The 17,998-nt window shown below is 69.0% G+C and overlaps 2 protein-coding genes across 4 annotated transcripts; one reads left to right on the top strand and one right to left on the bottom strand.

Moving 5' to 3' along the window:
• Positions 1–10,024: 10,024 nt before the first annotated feature.
• Positions 10,025–15,261, bottom strand: TRIM46 (tripartite motif containing 46). The gene is made up of 10 exons (XM_035567508.2): positions 15,199–15,261; positions 14,126–14,381; positions 13,665–14,008; positions 13,392–13,535; positions 13,123–13,218; positions 12,738–12,991; positions 12,507–12,628; positions 11,028–11,327; positions 10,620–10,917; positions 10,025–10,515 (listed from the first exon to the last, which is right to left on the bottom strand). The coding sequence occupies exons 1-10, from the start codon at positions 15,259–15,261 to the stop codon at positions 10,140–10,142; spliced, it is 2,253 nt and encodes a 750-aa protein (XP_035423401.1). The 3' UTR covers positions 10,025–10,139.
• Positions 15,114–17,505, top strand: KRTCAP2 (keratinocyte associated protein 2). 3 transcript variants are annotated; one of them, XM_035567505.2, is made up of 5 exons: positions 15,114–15,229; positions 16,401–16,555; positions 16,630–16,693; positions 16,981–17,047; positions 17,299–17,505. In XM_035567505.2, exons 1-5 carry the CDS (start codon positions 15,127–15,129, stop codon positions 17,417–17,419), a joined length of 510 nt encoding a protein of 169 aa, XP_035423398.1. In that variant the 5' UTR covers positions 15,114–15,126; the 3' UTR covers positions 17,420–17,505. The 3 variants fall into 3 exon arrangements, with proteins under 3 accessions (XP_035423398.1, XP_050571813.1, XP_035423399.1); XM_050715856.1 differs by having other exon boundaries at positions 15,125–15,235; XM_035567506.2 differs by lacking the exon at positions 15,114–15,229 and adding an exon at positions 15,805–15,922.
• Positions 17,506–17,998: the final 493 nt, after the last annotated feature.

Here is a 17,998-nt window from a genome sequence, read left to right as displayed (position 1 = left end):
GCAGCGGGGCGGCTCCGGTGGGCGGCGGGGCCGTGTGCCCCCCCCGGCCCTGCCCCGCCCGCCGCCGGGCCATAAAGTTTCCACCGGATTTTCGCCTGCGCGCCCCGTTCCTAGGGGGCGGCCCCGGCCCCCCCCCCAACCTCCCCCCCCGCCCCGTGCTCCCGGTTCCTTCCCTCGCCGTCCTCCCGTGGGTCGTCGGGGGGGGAGCCCGGTGCCCGGCCGGTCCTACCGGCGGAACCCGGGACGGCGGGAGGCCGGGACGAGTGCAATATTGGTAGGCGAGGGCACAACACTGCACCGCATCCCGGCCCTGCCGCCGCCCCGGAGGGACCGGAGCGGAGCCGCCGCCGCCGCCGCCGCCGCGCGGGGCCGCTCCGTGGGAACTGCGCCGTGAGCGCCGAGCCCCGGCGGCAGTGCCCGGTCGCCATGGCGACGGCTGGCCCGGCAACGCGGCGGAATGTGCCCCCCCCCACCCCCGCCCGAACCCCCCCCCCACCCCCCCGAGCCCGCCCCGCCCCGCCCCGGAGCGCGCGGGGCCCGCACCGGCACCGGCCCCGCCGCGGCGGCGGAGGTGGGCCCCGCTCTTAAAAGGGCAACGCGACCGGTACCGGGCAGCCGCCGCCCCGTCGGTACCGGAGCCTGGAGGGGATGGGCCGGTGCTTGCTACCGGCACGGTGCTGCCGGTACCGGGCAGAGCGGCGGGGCTGCGGGCACGTGCGCCGAGCGGGACGGGACGGGACGGGGGGAGGCACCGCTCGGTACCGAGCATCTCCCCTCCCGTCCCGTCCCGTCCCGTCCACTCCCAGCCCTCGGCCCGGTGCCGTGCCCGTATCCCCGGGCAGCCCTCGGCACCGGGCCCGAGGGAGCGGGCTGCGGCGGGGGACGGAGGCGCGGGGGGTTCAGCTGCCGGCTCCGGTCCCGGCCCCGGTCCCGGCCCTGGTACCGGTCCCGGTCCCGGTCCCGGTCCCGTTCCGCGCCACCGGGGCTCGGTGCTGGCTCTGCGCGGGGCCGCTCCCGCCAGGAGGCGCCGCAGCTCCAGAGCCGCCGGGCGGGGCGACGGGGACGCGCGTGGGGTTCGTGCCCCGCGTTCACGCGTGGAGGGGGGTTGGGGCCCGGCCTCGCGGCTCCCGAGCCCGGTGCTGGGGGGCGCTGGGGGCGCGGGGGCGCAGCTTCGGGTGCCCGGCCCCTTCCTTCCCCCCCACTCTGTGTTTTTCTGCTAAGAGGAGTTTCGCAGCCCATAAAAAAAGCCAAAAACAAAGCCAAACGACGACAACCACAAACCTGTGCCCGTGTGCTGAGCTGGGGGGGGGGGGGGAGCACGGCTCGCAGCCTGGGACCCCCATCCCCGGTGCTGAGGCTGAGCTGGGCACAGAACTGAGGGGCTGGGTAAGGAAAGCACAGTCCCATCACGGGCACTGGGTACAGCTGGATCTGGGGCCCGGGCAGCCTCTCCTTTGTGCTGCTGTTCCTGCAGCCGGGGGTTCCCCCTCTGCTGCCCTCCCCCTTGCCCCAATGCCCCCAGACCCCCCCCCAGCGCACAGCAGTACCCCCGGCATGGGGCTTGGGGGGGGGGAGTTTGGGGCTGGGCAGGAGCGGGGACACCGAGCCCTCCGCAGGAACTGGGGCTCTCCCCCCTGGGCAGGGGCAGGGGGGCAGAAAGGACCCCGCAGCCTGGCCGTGGGGGGAGCACATGGCCCCAGGGGAGGACGGGGGCTCTGTGCCTGGCCTGGGTGGCACCTGGTGCCTCTGGGGTGGGGCTCGGGCATCCGGCTTGGCACCAGGCATCGGGGGCCGTGTCCCCCCCCATGGGGTTTGCTCCTGGTGTCCCCCGGGGCGAGCAGGAAAGTCTTCTCCAGCAGCAGAGGGGGGCTCGTGCCCCCTGGGACCCTTGTGCCCAGCCTAGGGACCAGGTGGGGACATTTGGCGGTGGGGAGGGACTGGGGTTTAGTGGGGCCCTGGGCCTCACCTGCGTAAGCAGTTTGGGGGGGGGGGGTGCCAGAGTTTATTTGAGTGTAGGGCGAGGCAGTGGCCGGGCCGGTAATGATTAACCCCAGGCTGAATGAGAGGATGAGGCCCCCTCATCTACAGGGGGGCTGCAGGGCTCTGGCCCCCACCCCATGCTCCCCACCAGCTCCCAGGGGCCATGGCACGGCTGGGACCCCCCCCCGTACGAGGACCGTCCGATGGCTGCCCCCTACCCAGCGCCCCTGCCTGAGGCCACGTCCAATGGCACGAGGGACGCTGTGGCAGTGTCCCCTCCGTGGTCCCCAAGCTGGGAGAACGCAGAGCCACAAAGGGACCCCAGCACGGAAGGCACGGAGCTGCAGGAGGACCCCAGCACAGGACGGAGGGTGTCCCAGGGGTCCCGGTGGTGAGATGGCACCCTCGTGCCCTGTGTCAAGCAGGGTGGAGGGGCCCCCCCTTCACCACGTGCAGGTCGGGGCCGGTGGCGGGGTGGGGCCTCCCCACCTGCTCCAGGTGCTCTATAAAGCTGCAGCCGCCACTGAGCCTCCAGTTCCCGATCGCGCAACGCCGCTGCCTAACGGGAGGAGCAGCTGCCGCTGAGCCCCCACAGGCACTGGGCCCCCCCCCCCCGGACAAGCCCCATGGAGTTCACCGCGCTTCTGCCGCTGCTGCTCGTGGTGCTGGGTGCAGGTGAGGCGCTGGGGCTGGTGGCACCGGGGGCTGGTGGCACCTCGAGCTGGTGGGAGCTGGGCTGGGACCTGGGTGCGCAGGGCGGTAACGGGGTGGGGAGGCGAGAGGGGGGGGTCACCCGGGCGGCTTTGTGAGCGGGGACCTGGTGGCACCCCGTGACCCTCAGCACCCAGCAGTGGGTGCATCACCGCCTGGTGTGCTCTGTCCCCAGGGTGCAGTGCCCCAGGGCTGATTGTCCCCCAAAAAAACAGGAGCTGGGGACCTTGCTCAGCCCTTGGCCGTGTCCGTGTCCCTTTTAGCGCCGACCGAAGGGATCGGCCGGGGCTGAGCACGGGGCGGACAGGCTGTGCTGGGGCTGGATGGAGCAGGCTGTGCCTGGGGCTCGCAGGCTGGTATGCGGGCGTGTGCCTCAGCAAGATGTCCGGACCCCGGGCGCTCCTCCAGGGCTCCTGTGGCACCTGCTGGGAAAGCGCCCGCGAGGAGCCGCCTGCGCTGGCCGCGAGCCAGGCGATGCATGTCCTGGTGAGCACAGGTGTGAGCGCCATGGGGCTTTCTGCCTTCCTAGCCCAGCCGTTTGCATTCATCACAAAGATTTTAGTGGCACAACATGGCAGTGGGTCCTGAGCGGGGCACGGCTCTGCAGGGCTGGGCATGGGGCAGCCGCCCAGGCACCCCTTGCTCATGCCACGTGCGCCCAGCATGAGTCTCACCGGGGCTGTTCCTGAAGTTCTTGCTGGCCTCGTAGGTGTTGGTCTCATGGAGGTTGTGGGACTTCTCTGCACGTTTTTGTCCCAAGGAAGGTCTCGTAAAGGAGCCTCGTTGTGTAGAATTTCTTCCCAAATTGATGCTGTAGCCCCAGTTCCTGACCCCCTTTGTCCTTCAGGTACGCACGTCTCGAACACCACCACCACGGAGACCACCACCACCGAGACAACCACCACAGAGACCACCACCACCGAGACCACCACTGTGGAGACGACCACCACTGAGACAACGGTGATGATGCCCGCTCTGAACAACGCGACCTCCCAGAACACCAGCGGCAATGGGTCCCTTGGCCCTGTCCCCTCCCATGTGACAGTGTTCCCAAAAACAGGCAACAGCTCTGCTGGCAATGCCACAGCCAACAGCACCGTGGTGCCCGTCTCCATTATCCCTATGTTCCCCCACTCCAACATCAGTGCAAACGACAGCAATGGGGTCCCCCCCTCCAAAACCAGCAGCGCAGCCAACGGCAGCTCCGTGGTTCCCACCTCCCCCGTGGCTGGTGGCACCGTGATCCCCACGTCCAACACCAACGCCACCGCGAACAGCAGCGCCGAGATTGTCCCCACAAAGACAGCCTCTGTCACCTCTCAGGGCAGCACAGTGCACGGCAAGACCCCCACGGCCGTGCTTGGGAGCAGCGGGGGTCCCAACCCCAGCAAAGCCGCAGCTCTGCCTCCCACCGTGGTCCAGCTGCTCCTCCGCGTCCCGCTGTCCTTCCGCATTCTGAACAGAAACTTCAGCCAAAGCCTGCTCGATCCCACGTCGAAGGAGTACAGGAGCCTGAGCCGTGCTGTCTTGACCATGGTGAGTGCCAGCCCTGCCCGCTGGCTGCCCTGGGCGAGCAAAGACCTCATGGTCTGTGCCAGGAAGGAGCCACCTTAGGTAGGGGCTCCCTGTAAATGTGCCCTGAGCTCCGTGAGCTGCTTCTGCAGCCCAGTCCCACTGGGGAGAGAAGTGGGGGCAGCAGAAGATGGGGCCATGCTGGGGTGAAGGGGAGGATGCCAGGGTTGGGAGGCAGTGGGGTGAGAGCTGGGGATGTGGTCGTGACCCCCCCCCCCCATGCTTTTTTTTTCCAGTTTGAAGGTGTCTTTGGCTGCACGAGCTGCATGGGCAGGCAGACCTACAAGGGATGCAGTGAGCTCCGTTTCAGGTACTGTGGGTGGGGGGCTCGGGCTGGGAAGCCCAGCGCAGTGCAGAGCCCCTGGCAGGGGGGGACAGCAGAGGGGGTAGCGGTAGGTGGCAGTCCCGGCTCCAACACCTCCTCTCTCAAGCAGCCAAGGGTCGGTGGCAGTGCAATCCACCCTCGTGTTTGGGCACAGCAACGACTCCATCACGAGTGACTCTGCCGAGAAGAAGCTGAGAAGCCAGCTGGACTCGAATGGGTACATCATGGATCTGCAGCTGGCCGACATCCAAAGTGAGCGGGGGGCTCGGGCCCCGGGGGTGCTTTGAGCAGGGGTCCGGGCTCCGGCACGGCCGCTTCGGGTGGCTTCTGCACCTGTCCTGGGTTTATCCTTGGTGGGACAAGTGGGACAAGTGCCTGTGTCAGTGTGCTGGGCTGGGCCCGAGGGGAGGAGGGCTCTTTCCCTTCTGGCCCCTTCCCGGGGGTCTGGCGGGGCTGTGCCTGGTGGTACGGACACAGCTCTGCTGCTCCTCAGGCGGCGTGGAAGTGACGGCCCCGGTGGCGCAGCCTCAGGTTCCGGACTGGGCCATTGCTCTGCTGGTCCTGGTCTGCGTCCTGCTGCTGCTGAGCATCCTCATCTGTGCTCTCCTGGTGAGTCCCCATCCTCATCCTCACCGGCCTTCCGCTGTTGAGCCCCTGTCCCCGTCCCCGCTGCCTTTGGGCCCCTGACCCCGTCCCACTCACGGAGCCCCCCTGCCCCCCCAGACCACCTGCTCTTGCCGCCGGAAGAGCCGAGGGAAGCTGGACCTGTTCAGCACGAAGGACTCCTACCACCCCATGGCTGAGTACCCCCCGTACCAGAGCCACGGGCGCTACGTGTCCCCCAACAGCAAGCACAACCCCTACAGCCAGGTGAGAGCCGAGTGCCGGCGGTGCCCTGGCACCGGGGTGGTGCCGGGGTCGCTGCTTTTTGGTGCGGCCGCGTCCCTCGACCCTGCCCTTGACGGAGCCGGCAGGACGAAAACAGCCAGTGGGGACGGGGACTTGGTGGCCCCGGTCCCTGGGAGCCTGCCCCGGGCTGCGGCTGGCTGGGAGGTGAGCTGGGAGGTGAGCGTACCTTTCACGCCTGGATGGAGCCGTGGCCGGAGCCAGGAAGCTGCCGGCGACCTTGGGCGGCTGCTCCCAACCCCGCCCACCCTCGCTGGGTGCGCGGGGGCTCGGTGGAACCGCTGCCTCCCCGCGCCCCAGCCTCAGGCTCGGCCAGATCCTGGCACCCTGGAGCTGGGGCACGAGGGGGCAAAGCTGGGGGGGGGGGGATGTCCAGATCTGGCACCAGCAGCGTCGGGCGCCGCGCGTGCACGTGCGGGGCTGCGGCTGCCCTGAGTGATGCGGGTTTTGGGGCTGGCCCCGGCCCCGCTGTTTGCTGCGCCCGGTGCTGCGGGGCGGGGGCCGTATCCAGCTGTTCCGCACTGTGCAAGCAGCTCGCGCTGTTCAAATACCAGGGGCCTGGGTAAATATTTACCTTCGCTCTTGCTGGGCAGGCTTAGCCAGCGGGAGGAGAGAAAAGCGGCCCAGGCTGCTTTGGCTGCGCTGATCCTCCACTGGCTCCCATGGCCGGGGGGCTGGGACGGCCCCAGAGGAGGGCTGGGGGTGTCCACATGGGTATTTTTGGTTAAAACCGGGCTGTTCGTGGTGCCCATGGCACTGGCTGCTGCAGGGCTGACCCCCATGGATCTGCTTGCCAGGGGGTCTCCCACTGCCCCCAGGCCTCGGGGGGACTTTGGGGGAGCTCAGCCCCCGGCCCTTCCCAGCCCAGCTCTGTTGTGACCCCCCCCGCCTTGTTTCCCCCCTTCCCAGGTGGCAGGCACCATCGCGGGGGGCGGCACCTTCGCCTACACCAACCCGTCTGCCTCCTCCGACAACCTCTGAGGGATGCGAGGGGACGGGACGGCCGCGACCCCCCCGCTCCTGGGGCGGCAGCACCGGCCCTGGGCACGTCCCCCGGCGCCGCTCAGCCCCTCGCCATGGGCAGCGGGAGCCGGAAGGTTCTGGAGCAGCCGGATTCGCGCGCATGACAGAACTGGAAGAACAAAGATTTGGGGCACGAGTGCCCCCCACACACCCTTTTTTCCTCCCCCATGGCCCCACTCCAAGCCCCCCAGCCTGGCTGTGCACCCCCCCTGCTCCGTGCTGCGGGCAGGGGGCTGGGCTCGCATCCTGCCTGCGCTCGCCCCCGGGGCTCCAATTGTTCTTTTTGTGGTGTCGTTTTATATAATATATATATATATATATATATAGGGGATGGCGGTGCCAGGCTCTGCGGCTGGGCTCCGCAGGGCTGCGGGGTTGCGGGGTCCTTGGCGGTGGTGTATTTATCGCATTTCACAATAAAAGGATGGGCGCAGTCAGGCTTGGTTCCCTGCACAGCCGAGGGGGTCTGCGGTGGTTCTGGGCACAGCGTCCTGTGGGGGGGCATCCCCAGCACCCGCGGGGCAGCTCCCATGGGGGGGGGTCTTTGCTGATGCCTTCAGGAGCAGCGGCTGGTGGAGCTTCCCCGGCATCGCCATCACCTCGAGTGACGCTCAGCTTGGCGGCTGCTCTCGTTTCTCTTTCTAGGCACTCTCAGGTTTCTGGCTTATGAGGTTATTTCTGTCACTTTTCCTACAGTCACCTGCATGTGGGTGGTGTCCGTCCCCCCCCACCCCCTGGGGTGTGACACAGGCTCCTTCCAGGCCCCTGCTCCTGTTACATCCCCCCCCGCCTGGCCAGTACTGTTCTGTTGGGGTTTGTTTTGTGCAAACACGGGGCTCGGTCAGTGCAACCTGTCACCCTGCACGAGCAGCGCGTGGAGGTGATGGTCAAGCCATAAAGCCGTGGGGAGAGAGCTGTAAAAGACATGTCATGTGCATCACTGTCACAGCCGCCTGCGGGCTGCAGTCGTGTCTGAGGCAGGCTGCTCCCAAAATCGTCCCCTGCCTGAGCCAGGGCTGCGTCTGGGCTCAGGAGCCTGAAAAGCTGTGGTTGAAGCCATCCTGGCACAGCCAGAGCCCCGAAACTGCTCCTGGAGGCCCTGGGAGGAGGAGCTGGGCTGCAGGGCTGCAGGGTGTGCGGAGGGGCGAGGGTGGGCAGCGGCAAGTCCCGGGGCTGGGGACGCATCCTGCCCCGGTGTGGGGACACGGGCTGAGCTGCTTGGCTCGGGATGGGCCAGGGCGCCTGCTCTGGGGGCTGGGAGAGTTTTGGCAACTACCGAAGGGCCAGAAAAACAAGGAAACACAACTTATATAAAGAAATCATTTGTCAGAGTGGGCGCGGGGCCAGCAGCTTCAACAGGAACCAGCCGTGGGACCGGGACCAGCTGTGACCCCACGGCACGTGGCTCGCGGGCCCCTTGGCCACAGCACGTGGGCCCCAGGCAGGGGGACGTCACCTTGGTGCCTGGGGACCCCGACGGGTGCCAGGGGGTGCCAGGGGGTGAGGGCGAGGGGCTGGGGGCTCTGGGGCACGGCTGGGCTGGCTGCGAGGGTGGGTGACGCAAGCCCTGAGGCTGGAGATGGGGCCGAGGGGTGTGGATGCGGTGTGTGTGTGAGGGGGGGGGGGGTGATGCTTTATATTTTCCATTGTGCCTCGCTGATAGAGCTGCCAACAGCAACCGAAACCAGCAGCCGGGCGGCACGGGGCCGAGGGGCTGCAGTGGGAGAAGGCAGCAGGCAGGGCAGCACCGGGGGGGGTGGGAAGGGGTTCATGTGCACGGCCGCAGCAGGATGGCCCAGGTGGGGAGGGCTGTGCCGGATCCTGCCCCATTTGCTGGGAGGAAGGAACGAAGCTAAAAATAGCCCCGCAGGTGGGCTGCGGTGTGGGGCCATGTCCCCCCTCCCCACCCCATAGCCAGCTTTGGGGACGGGGCAGCAGAGCGGGGCCGTGCTGCTGGAGCAGAGCCCCAGGGGTGCACCAGCCCTGTGAAGGTGCCCCTTCCCCTCACCCCCCTTCCCCTCACCCCCTTTCCCCTCACCCCCCTTCCCCTCACCCCCCTTCCCAGCCCTGGGCAGGGCCTGGAGGAATCGAAACAGAGAGCAGGGCTGGGCCGTACAATGAAACTCCTGTTCGCAGGGTGCCCGTTCTGGCCCCGCTCCTTGCCTGGCCCCACCTGTGCCGCCTCTCCCAGCAGCAGGAGCCAGCCCCGAGGAGGGGGCCCAGCCCCACAGGCAGCTCCTCCGCCTGCCCTCATGGTCCCGGGGGGGTTCCTGCCTCTGCTGCTCACCCCCAGAGGATGCCAGAGAGCCCAGGAGGTTGTGCCAGCGCTCCCAGGACCCCGATGTTTCCCTCTCATCATACCCCACTAACGCTAAACCCACTACCAGGATTTGTCCCTTGTAGGGCCAGCAGGAGATGGCCGCTGCTCCCAGGTGGGACGGGAGCGAGACCCCAGGGAGGCTGAGCAGCGAGAGGGGGGCAGCAGCGGCCACGTGGCCGGGCACAGCCCGAGCGGGTATCGGACACGTCAGCGCTGCCCAGACCGGCCCTGGGCAGGATTGGCCTCTGCTGGCCACAGCCCGAAGGACAGCTCTGCCCCACGGCCTCCACACCACGGGGCCCTGCCCCACGGGGAGCGGCCAGCAGAGCACGGGTGGGTGCTGCTGCTCTGTCCTCAACCCCCCAGGGGGCTGCGGCTGCCCTCGGGCGGCTCTGGAGAAGTCTGGCACTGCAGTTTATTGTAGGAAACCATGAAAAGACAGCAATTGTAACAGAACCCATGAGAAACTACAGCAGCTCGGACGGCTCCCAGCGTGGGACCGCAGCCCCAAGGCCCCTGCAGCGGGGGGCAGCCCCCCATGGCTCCTGGCCACGTCGGATCCCAACCCCGCAAGCCCCGGCTGGCAGGGGCTGTTTGGCACTGAGCGGTGTAACGGGGGCACTGAGCGAGTCCCGGGGGTGGGTGCCGCGCTGGGCTGGCCCCACGCAGCGGGGAGGGAGCAGAGAACCCGGCAGTGCTCCGCAGCCCCTCAGGAGGGTGGGGGACACCGAGGTCCCACAGCCCCACAGGACCCAGCGGCGGCTGTGCCTGGCCGCGATGCTGCAGCCGGGTGAGCCGCGTCAAAAATGAGCCATTTTTACAAAAAAGTCTTCGTACCTTGTTCCAGCCCAGCCTCCCCCCTCCCTCTCTCCCCCAGCCCGTCTGCCTCCCCCGCCCCAGCCACTGTCCAGCCGCTCCCCCCACCGTCACCCCAACCAGCTCCTGCCTCCCCCCTCCCCGTGCAGCCCTGCATCCCCCTGGCGTCCCCCTCCCTGCTCCACCTCTAGGGCTGACCCTCTGCCAAGACCTGCTGCCGTCCTCTGCCTGCAGCCCCAGGTCTGCGCCACAGAGCCGAGCTGGTGAAAGGGGCAGGTGGATGGGGAAGGGAGGGGACGGCGGAGCTGTCCCCGTCCCCCCCCAGTCCCACAAAACAAACACCTGGCCTGCTCCAAGCCCCGGGCAGGGCTGGGGCTGCCCCTGCTGAGCTGCGCTCCCTGCATGGTCGCGTCCCCTCCAGGCCCTGAAGCTCGCTTGACAAGAAGGGGTCACACCAGATGTGCGTGCAGGGAGTGCGCGCGCAGCTCAGTCCAGCTTGGCGAAGCCCCCGATGGTCACTTTGCGCTCCTGCTTGTTGGCCACCAGCTCCTGGAGATGCAGGGCACCCCCTCCAATGAAGCAGAAGGCGGGGCAGACAGGCCCCGAGCAGTCCACGCCACACTCCCAGAGCTCACGGAAGGACACGGCGTCGTAGAAGCTCACCTTGCCCTGCTCGTAGTCCAGGCAGATGCCGATGCGCGGTGGCAAGGGCACGGTGCAGCCGTTGGGGTCACGAGAAGTGAGTGCCGAGCCATGCGAGAGCAAGATCTTGCCCATGCCGATGGTGAGGAAGGCGTAGGGTGGGGGCGCGTCCACCGTCGTGTCCTCTGCCCCGCTGTCGTGGCCGCTGTCAGGGTCGTACCTGCGGCAGGGGGACAGGTGAGGCCCGGCGCAGAGGTTCTACAAAGGCTGCCTCACAACCTCCCGCAGACCCACAAAGCCCCCCTGCGCCCCCACCCTGCTCACCTGGGGCTCACCACGTCCTGAGGCACCTGGAACCACTCCTGCAGTTTGCTCTCCAGCCCCACGCCCACCTTGACCAGGTAGGAGCTGGGATCCACGCAGCAGGCCCAGTAGCTCTTGCCCTGCGTGACGGCCACGTCGCCGATGACCAGGTCGATGGAGAGGTGGCAGCTGGTCATCAGCCGCTCCGCCGCGAAGAGCATGGGGATGCCGGGGACGCTGCGCACGGCGCGCTGGTCCTTGCTGATAGCCAGCCGGTCCCGGTTGAAGCCCCAGCGGTTGTCCAGGAAGAAGTTGAGGACTGCGGGGAGGAGGAGAGCAGAGGAGGTGAGAAGGGGACGGTGAAAAGCCCGAGGGATGGGCGGGCTGGGGGAGACTGCTCCCCATCGGAGCCCGTGGGCGTCCCCTCACCTGGGGCGGGCGGCGTGTGCAGGTAGATGTCCTCGCTGTACTCCCCGAAGCCCGCCTTGTTGCAGCCCTTCACCCGGAGCACGTAGACGCTGTCGGTGTCCAGGTACTCGACGAGGGCGCTGGTGCCGCGCACCTCCTCCCGCCGCTGCCACAGCTTGAGCCCTTTGGCCTTGGTGTCCGTCTTGCGGTACTCCACGGTGTAGTGCCAGGCGGGGGGTGAGTGCTGCGGCAGCCGCCAGCACAGGAAGATCTGGTCGTAGGCGTAGGTGCGCTGCGTGTCGATGACGGGGGCCTCGGGCACTGCGGGGAGAGGCACGGGGGGGGGGGCAGGCATCAGGCAGCATCCCCCCCCCGCGGGCAGGGAGGCGGCCAGACGCAGGGAGGGGGCATTCCGGACGGACGGACGCACAACCAGCAGGAGTCTAGGGGGATCTGGCTGCAGAGACTGTGTGTAGGCACCAGAGGGGGGAGAGAGTTGGGGAGACAGAGGAGCTGGCTGCTGTGAGGCTCCAGGGACCAGAGAGGCTGAGTGCAAGTCGGGGGGAGGGAGGGAGAGAGAGAAAGAAAGAAAGAGAGAGAGAGAGAGGATGGAGACAGCAGGAGAGGAGGAGGAGAAAGAGATGGGAATGGCAGAGTGGTGCGAAGATGCCAGCGGAACTGGAGCAGGGAAGCAGGGGTGGAAAGGAGACAGAAATGGGGTGAGGAGGAGATGCAGAGACAGAAATGGGGTGAGGAGGGGATGCAGAGACAGAAATGGGGTGAGGAGGGGATGCAGAGACAGAAATGGGGTGAGGAGGGGATGCAGAGACAGAAATGGGGTGAGGAGGGGATGGGGATGGCAGGAGGAGCTGCAGCAGATGGAGGGAGGGGGCAGAGAAGGGTGGCGAGCGCGGGCAGAGCCACCACCTGCCACCACCAGCGGGCAGGACGGGGATGGTCGATGGCGGCGGAGTGGGAATGGGGCAGGAGTGGGGATGGAGGGATGGGACAGAGAGAGCAGGGGTGGCTCTGGGGCAGGGGAGTGACTTGCCTCAGTTACTTCGGTGACGATCAGCAGCGGCCACAGCCTATAAACAAAGAGAGGTAGAAGCAGGTCTGAAAAGTGTTGCCAGCCGGTCCGGCAGGGCCCGGGCGGCACCTGCCCTGGGGGGGAAGCGCCTGCCCTGCACCTGGGGCAGCCTCCACTCCGTACTCACCCTTCTGCTGCCCTTACCTCACACCACAGCCCTGCCTTTCTTGCCCCCTTGCCTGCAGCCCTGGCACAGGGCAGGGCAGGGAGCACTTTGGGGGCTGCTGGGGCCATTCCTGACAGGGAGGGGGGCTGGCAGATCCACGAGCGCCCGCCTGAGCGCATCCCTCTGTGGCCGGAGCCGAGCTCTGGCTCCAAGGGAGGAGACGGGCGGGCACGGAGCTGCTCTGCCCGCGGGGGCTGCGCCTCCACACGGGCCGCAGCCGGTGCCAGGGTCCTGCTGCGGTTACCTTTGATGAAGGCCAGGTCTGTGAGCAGCTTCAGCTCCCTGCTGACATCCAGCTGGAAGTGGCTGAAGGAGGCTGTGGCTGCGGGCCGGAAGCTCTGCAGCGAGTCGGTGGCCCTGAGGATCCTGCAGCACGGGAGGGCGGGGACGTCAGGGTGGCACACGAGGGCTGCCTTGGGCACCGGCCAGCCCCGACACCGCGGGGACACCCACATGGGTCCCCGCAGCCCGGTACCTGTTGTGCAGCTGCTTGGCAGCCTGGACAAAGCAGGGGTGGTCGGTCTCCTTCAGCACCTCCTGGGCGTAGCCCACCATGCCCGAGTTCTCCAGCATGGCCTGGTGCTCTTGGATCTGGTAGTGCAGGCTGGCCAGCCGCTCCTGCTGGCACTCCTCGATGGCCTGCAGCAGGGACGCCCGCTTCTCCTCCAGCATGGCGCACAGCCCCTGGATCAGCTGGGACACCTCCTCCTTGGCCTGCGAGCCGTTCACCTGCCAGGCACGGCGCTGTCAGCGTGCTGTACGGCCCCCTACCCGCGCCACAGACAGCACGGGACAAAGAGGGACCAGCCAGGCGGTACCAATCCCCACCTAGGGACTGCTCGGGGACCTCGCGCCCTTACCTCCGTGTGCTTCACCGTCTCCTCCAGCTCGGCAATCTGGGTCTGCACCGTGTCCTGGCTGCTCAAGATGTAGGCAAGGCTCTTTGTCAGCTTCTCCTGCAAGGAAGGAGGTTAGCCACCGCTGGCCTCGTGCACCCCCGACCTACAAACAGAGCCCTCACCCCATCTGTGCTGCGAGCTGAGCTCGCACCCCTGGTTCCTCCCTGCCTCCCCGTAGGCGTCCTGACCCCGAACCGAGCGCGCAGCCCCGTGCCCGCAGCAGCCCTTACCCTGAGAGCCTGGTAGGCGCTGAGCACCGGCGTGATCTTGTGGCTGGTGTGAGTGCGTCGCACGCGGCAGAGCTGGCACACCAGCCGCTGGCAGGTCTTGCAGTAGTGAGTCACCTCCTCCTTGTGCTCTGGGCACATCAGACCCTGCACGGACACGAGGAAGCTCAGCAGAGTTTTAGGACCCCCCCCCCTCAAGGGTCTCTCCCCAGCTCGTCCGCTGTGGCACCCGGGGAACCCCAAGTAGGAAAGATCCCCCGACGGAGGAGGCCGTACCTTTGGGCGGAAGGTGAGCGTGGGCGGCGTGGGCTCATGCTGAGCCTTCTGGGTGCCCCAGGGGTGGTAGAGCTTGAAGCACTCGTTGCAGAAGCTGGACTTGCACTCCGTGCAGCCCTTGGTGGCCTCCAGCTGCGGGGGCTTGCAGAACTGGCACATGATGGCGGCGCTGATGTTGATGGTCTGGCGGTAGCGCTCCACCACGCGCTCCAGGGTCAGGTTGCGGAAGAGGCTGCCGAGGCCCCGCTCGCCCAGGTCGATGTCCCGCTGGCAGGCCGGGCAGGGGAAGCTGATGGTCTGGGGGTGCACGGTGCCCCGCTTTCGCCCTGGGTAGGTGCCGAACCCTGCAGGAGGCCGGGGAGGCGTCACACGCAGCCCAGCACCCTGCGGCTCCTCCTCAGGGCCAGCAGAGCCCCTCTACCCCCGACCCGCGCCATCCCCGTCCCCCCCGGCCGTCCCACCTGACTTCAGGAGCCGGTCCAGGCGGTCGGGTTTGGGGACCCCCCTGCGGCCCAGGCGTGGGCTGCGGGTGGCCGGGGTGGCGGCGGGCGAGGAGGGCTCGGAGGTGGGGTCGCAGCAGAGGTAGCCGTGCTGCAGCAGCACCTCGCTGGCGCAGACGTGGCAGACGTTGTGCATGCAGGGCAGGGCCAGCGGCTGCTTGTACATCTCCTTGCACACCGGGCACACCAGCTCCCGCTCCATGTTCTTCATGCTGGTCTGAGGAGAGAGGGGGAGAGTGTCACCGGGCGCAGCCGGGACGGGGACCGGGGCGGGACGGAGACTGGGGCCTGGATTAGGACTGGGAATAGGGCCAGGATAAGGGCCGGCATCAAGGCCAGGAGCAGGACCAGGAACAGGACTAGCACTGAGACCAGGACCAGGGCCAGGATAGGGACCAGCATCGAGACCAGGATCAGGACCAGGATCAAGGACCAGGATCAGGGTCTGGCATCAAGGCCAAAATCAGGGCCAGGACCAGAAGCAGGAGCAGGATCAGGGCCAGGATAGGGACGGGCATCGAGACCAGGACCAGAGCCAGGATAGGGACCAGGACCAGGACAGGGACCAGCATCAGGGCCAGGATAGGGACCAGGACCTGCATGCAGGCTGAGGCCAGCACCGGGATCAGGTCCCGAGCAGGACCAGGACCAGCCCCAGCCCCAGGACCCCCCCCACGGCGCACGGGCAGCACCGGGCACTCCCCGCCCCGGTCCCCGCGGGGGGCGCTGGGCTCTCGGCGTCCTGGGAGGCCTCGGGGGGCGCTCCCCGGTGCCCGGTGCGCCCCGCCCGGGGCTCGGTGAGGGCCGATCCGGCCCCCCCGGGCCCGGCGGGGAACGGGCCGAGGCAGCGAGGCCTCTCCGCGGCCTGCCGGGCCCTCAAGGGCACCCCGGCCGCTCCCCCCCCCCGCCCCACCGCGGCCATCGCCGCCGCCCCGGCCCCGCCACCGCCCCGCCGCGTTGCCATGGCGACGCCGGTCCCGGGAGAGCCCGGCCCGGCCCCGCTCGCTCCCCGCTCGCTCCCCGCCGCCGCTCACGCTGATGCGGACGAGGGCGTCCATGATGGAGGTGAAGGTCTGCAGGTCCTCGCCCTCGGCCATGGCTCCGCGCCCGGGGCCGGTCCCGGCGGCAGCAGCGGCCGCCCGGTTCTGGTGCAGGGAGCGGCGGAACCGGGGGGAGGGCGGGGGGGGGCGGCGGCGCGCATGCTCCGAGGGACCCGCCCCGGAGAGGGGGGGGCGGCGGGGGGCGGTGGCACCGGGCCGGTACCGGGACGCCCCCTCCGCTCCCCGGGGCGGCCCCCGGCGGCTCCCCGCGGACGGCAGCGCGGCGCCGGGCCCGGGGCCCGCTGCGGAGCCGGGAAGGGGCCGAACGGAGCCGGCGGAGGGTTGGGGGGGGGGGGGAGGGAGAGGGGAGGGGGGCGGGCTGCTGGGGGGGGGCGGCCGCGCCCCCGCCCGGTGCCCCGGGGCCTCCCCGCGCCCTGCTCCCCGCCGCCGGGGGGCGCGCGGACCGGCGGGGCCTGCAGCGCCGCGCCCGGCCGCTAGGGGGCGTCCGAGCCGCGGCCGAGCCCCGCGCGGGGGCGCGCATGAGCCGCGCGTGCCCGCGGCTGCCGCCGTGTCCCGTTGTGGTGGTGGTGGGAGGGGGTTGGGGGCGCGCAGTGCGCGTGCGCGGCTCCGGGGCGCGCCTGCGTAGTGCGGGGGGAGCGGCGGCGGCGGGGCCGGGAGGGGAAAGGGCCGGGGGGGGCGACGCCGCGGGGCACCATGGGTAACGGGACCGGGGGGGCGGGGGGGGGCTCGGGGGGGGGCTGCGGGGGGCGATCGGGGCCCTGAAGGGGGGTTCAGGGACCGGGACCGGGGCCTGAGGGGGCGGGGGGGACTCGGGGGGCGGCTGCAGCCCCGGGGTGGGCTGCGGGGACCGGGACCGGGGCCTCAGGGAGCGGGGGAGGCCTCGGGGGGGGCGATCAGGGCCTTGGGGGGGCTGCAGGGGGCGATCGGGGCCTGGGGGGGGGGGGCTGTAGGCACCGGGTCCTCAGGGGGCGAGTGGGGCCTGGGGGGGCTGCAGGGACCGGGACCGGGGCCTGAGTGGGTGGGGAGGGGCCTCGGGGGCGGGCTGCAGAGGGCGATCGGGGCCGGGGGGGTCGGGGGCAATCAGGGCCTTGGGGGGGCTTCAGGGGGCTTTCAGGGCCTTGAGGGGGCTTTGGGGGTCGGCCCCCCCGCCCTGCTGAGCCGGGGCCGTGCCGCAGCCGTAGGCACGGGCACGTCGCTGGCGCTCTCATCGCTGCTGTCGCTGCTGCTGTTCGCCGGGATGCAGATGTACAGCCGGCAGCTGGCCTCCACCGAGTGGCTCACCATCCAGGGCGGGCTGCTGGGCGCCGCGCTCTTCGTCTGCTCCCTCACCGTATCCTTTGGGGCCGCACGGGGAGCGGGGCTGAGGAGGTGGTTCCCGGTTCTGTACCTTAACCCCCTGCGCAGGCCTTCAACAACCTCGAGAACCTGGTGTTTGGCAAAGGCTTCCAGGCCAAGATATTCCCCGAGAGTAAGTGCCACCGGCGGGGAGGTGAAGGCGCTGTCGGCTGCGGGCACTGGGCGTGCTGCCCCACGTTGGGTTTGCAAAGGGCACGCAGCGCGGCTCTTCCCGGCGGGTGCTCTGCTTCCCTGGGCACCTCGGCATGCCAGCCATCAGCTAGGGGAAGAGCCCATCCTGCTGTTTCCCTCTGTGCTTTGCGTGGGTTTGTCTCACCGCGTTGCTGAGGTTCTCAGGAGGGGCTGTGCAGCTGATGGAACGGTGTGGCTGCATCTCTCCTCTCCTGTTTTTCCCTGCAGTCCTCACCTGCCTCTTGCTGGCTCTTTTTGCCTCCGGCCTCATCCACAGAGTCTGCGTGACCACCTGGTAAGACCAGAGCCTGCCCCGGAGGGTGGGGAAGCAGCTTGTCACGCTCCGGGGTGGCTGCCAGGGGCCCTGGTGGCTCGTGCTCCCTGTTGGCGGGGCCAAGGCTGGCCGGGAGCACCTGGGGTGACCAGTGCTAGGCACTGCAGCGCAGTGGGAGCGCGGGGGTGCTGTCAGTTTGGCCTTGGCGTATTCCTTCCTGCCTGCAGCACAAGGGCTGCAGCTGAGTAGCCTCTTCTCTTCTTTACCTGCAGCCTCATCTTTTCCATGGTCGGCCTCTACTACATCAACAAGATCTCCTCCACGCTCTACCAGTCCGCAGCACCCGCAGCTGTTCCCACCAAAGCCCTTGGCAAAGGCAGGAAGAGGAATTGATGTCCCGGGGCCCCTTCCCGGGCCAGTTCCCTCTCCTCCAGCCTGGACTCGGACTCTGAGCCAGGCAATAAAGCAGTTTCTTTGTAGCCTCAGGGTTGGTTCCTCCTCAGCACCCAGGGGTCCCCTCTGCTGGCCCTCAGCCCGGCTTTCTCGAGCTGCTGTGTGCTCGCGTGTGGTGCTGATCCTGCTCAACCCTCCGGCTGTGGCAGCCTGCGGTGGATTTCGCACCTCACAGATGCTCGGAGCCCTCTGCTCCGGGAACAGCAGCTCTGACGTGCCGAAAGAGGGGCGCCAGCAGCCCCGGCTGCGATTAACTGAGCTCCCGGGAGCCGCGGGGACCCCGCACCCCCTGCAGCGGCGGGGGGCAGGGCAGGGCGGGCCGATCCCGGCCTCCTCCCGCTGCCAGCGGAGCTCGGACATTTCCAGCACCGCCGCGCTCCGTGTCCGCAGCGCTCTCAGCAGCCCCCGGGGCCACCTCCTGCCCTCGCTGCCAGCTGCTGCGCCGCCAAACCCCCGAGCTGGGGGTGCGGGGGGGGGGGGCCCACGCAGACACCCGGCCCTCGGGGCCGTGGCCGCCCG

Source organism: Cygnus atratus, chromosome 28, assembly GCF_013377495.2.
Source record: "Cygnus atratus isolate AKBS03 ecotype Queensland, Australia chromosome 28, CAtr_DNAZoo_HiC_assembly, whole genome shotgun sequence".
Classification (NCBI taxonomy): domain Eukaryota; kingdom Metazoa; phylum Chordata; class Aves; order Anseriformes; family Anatidae; genus Cygnus; species Cygnus atratus.
Note: the sequence above shows the minus strand (reverse complement) of the source record. Positions and strands in the feature narration are given on the sequence as shown.

Bases quoted from the DNA above. Each gene is read 5' to 3' on its own strand.
- KRTCAP2 (XM_050715856.1), top strand. From the start codon at position 15,127: ATGGCGACGCCGGTCCCGGGAGAGCCCGGCCCGGCCCCGCTCGCTCCC. The intron at 16,694-16,980 runs GTAAGTGCCACC...TTTTCCCTGCAG, and splicing joins GGCCAAGATATTCCCCGAGA to TCCTCACCTGCCTCTTGCTG. The intron at 17,048-17,298 runs GTAAGACCAGAG...CTTTACCTGCAG, and splicing joins AGAGTCTGCGTGACCACCTG to CCTCATCTTTTCCATGGTCG.
- TRIM46 (XM_035567508.2), bottom strand. From the start codon at position 15,261: ATGGCCGAGGGCGAGGACCTGCAGACCTTCACCTCCATCATGGACGCC. The intron at 13,536-13,664 runs GTACGGCCTCCT...GTGTCCGTGCAG, and splicing joins CGCTCACCTTCCGCCCAAAG to GGTCTGATGTGCCCAGAGCA. The intron at 13,219-13,391 runs GTAAGGGCTGCT...CCTTCCTTGCAG, and splicing joins GCGCCTACCAGGCTCTCAGG to GAGAAGCTGACAAAGAGCCT.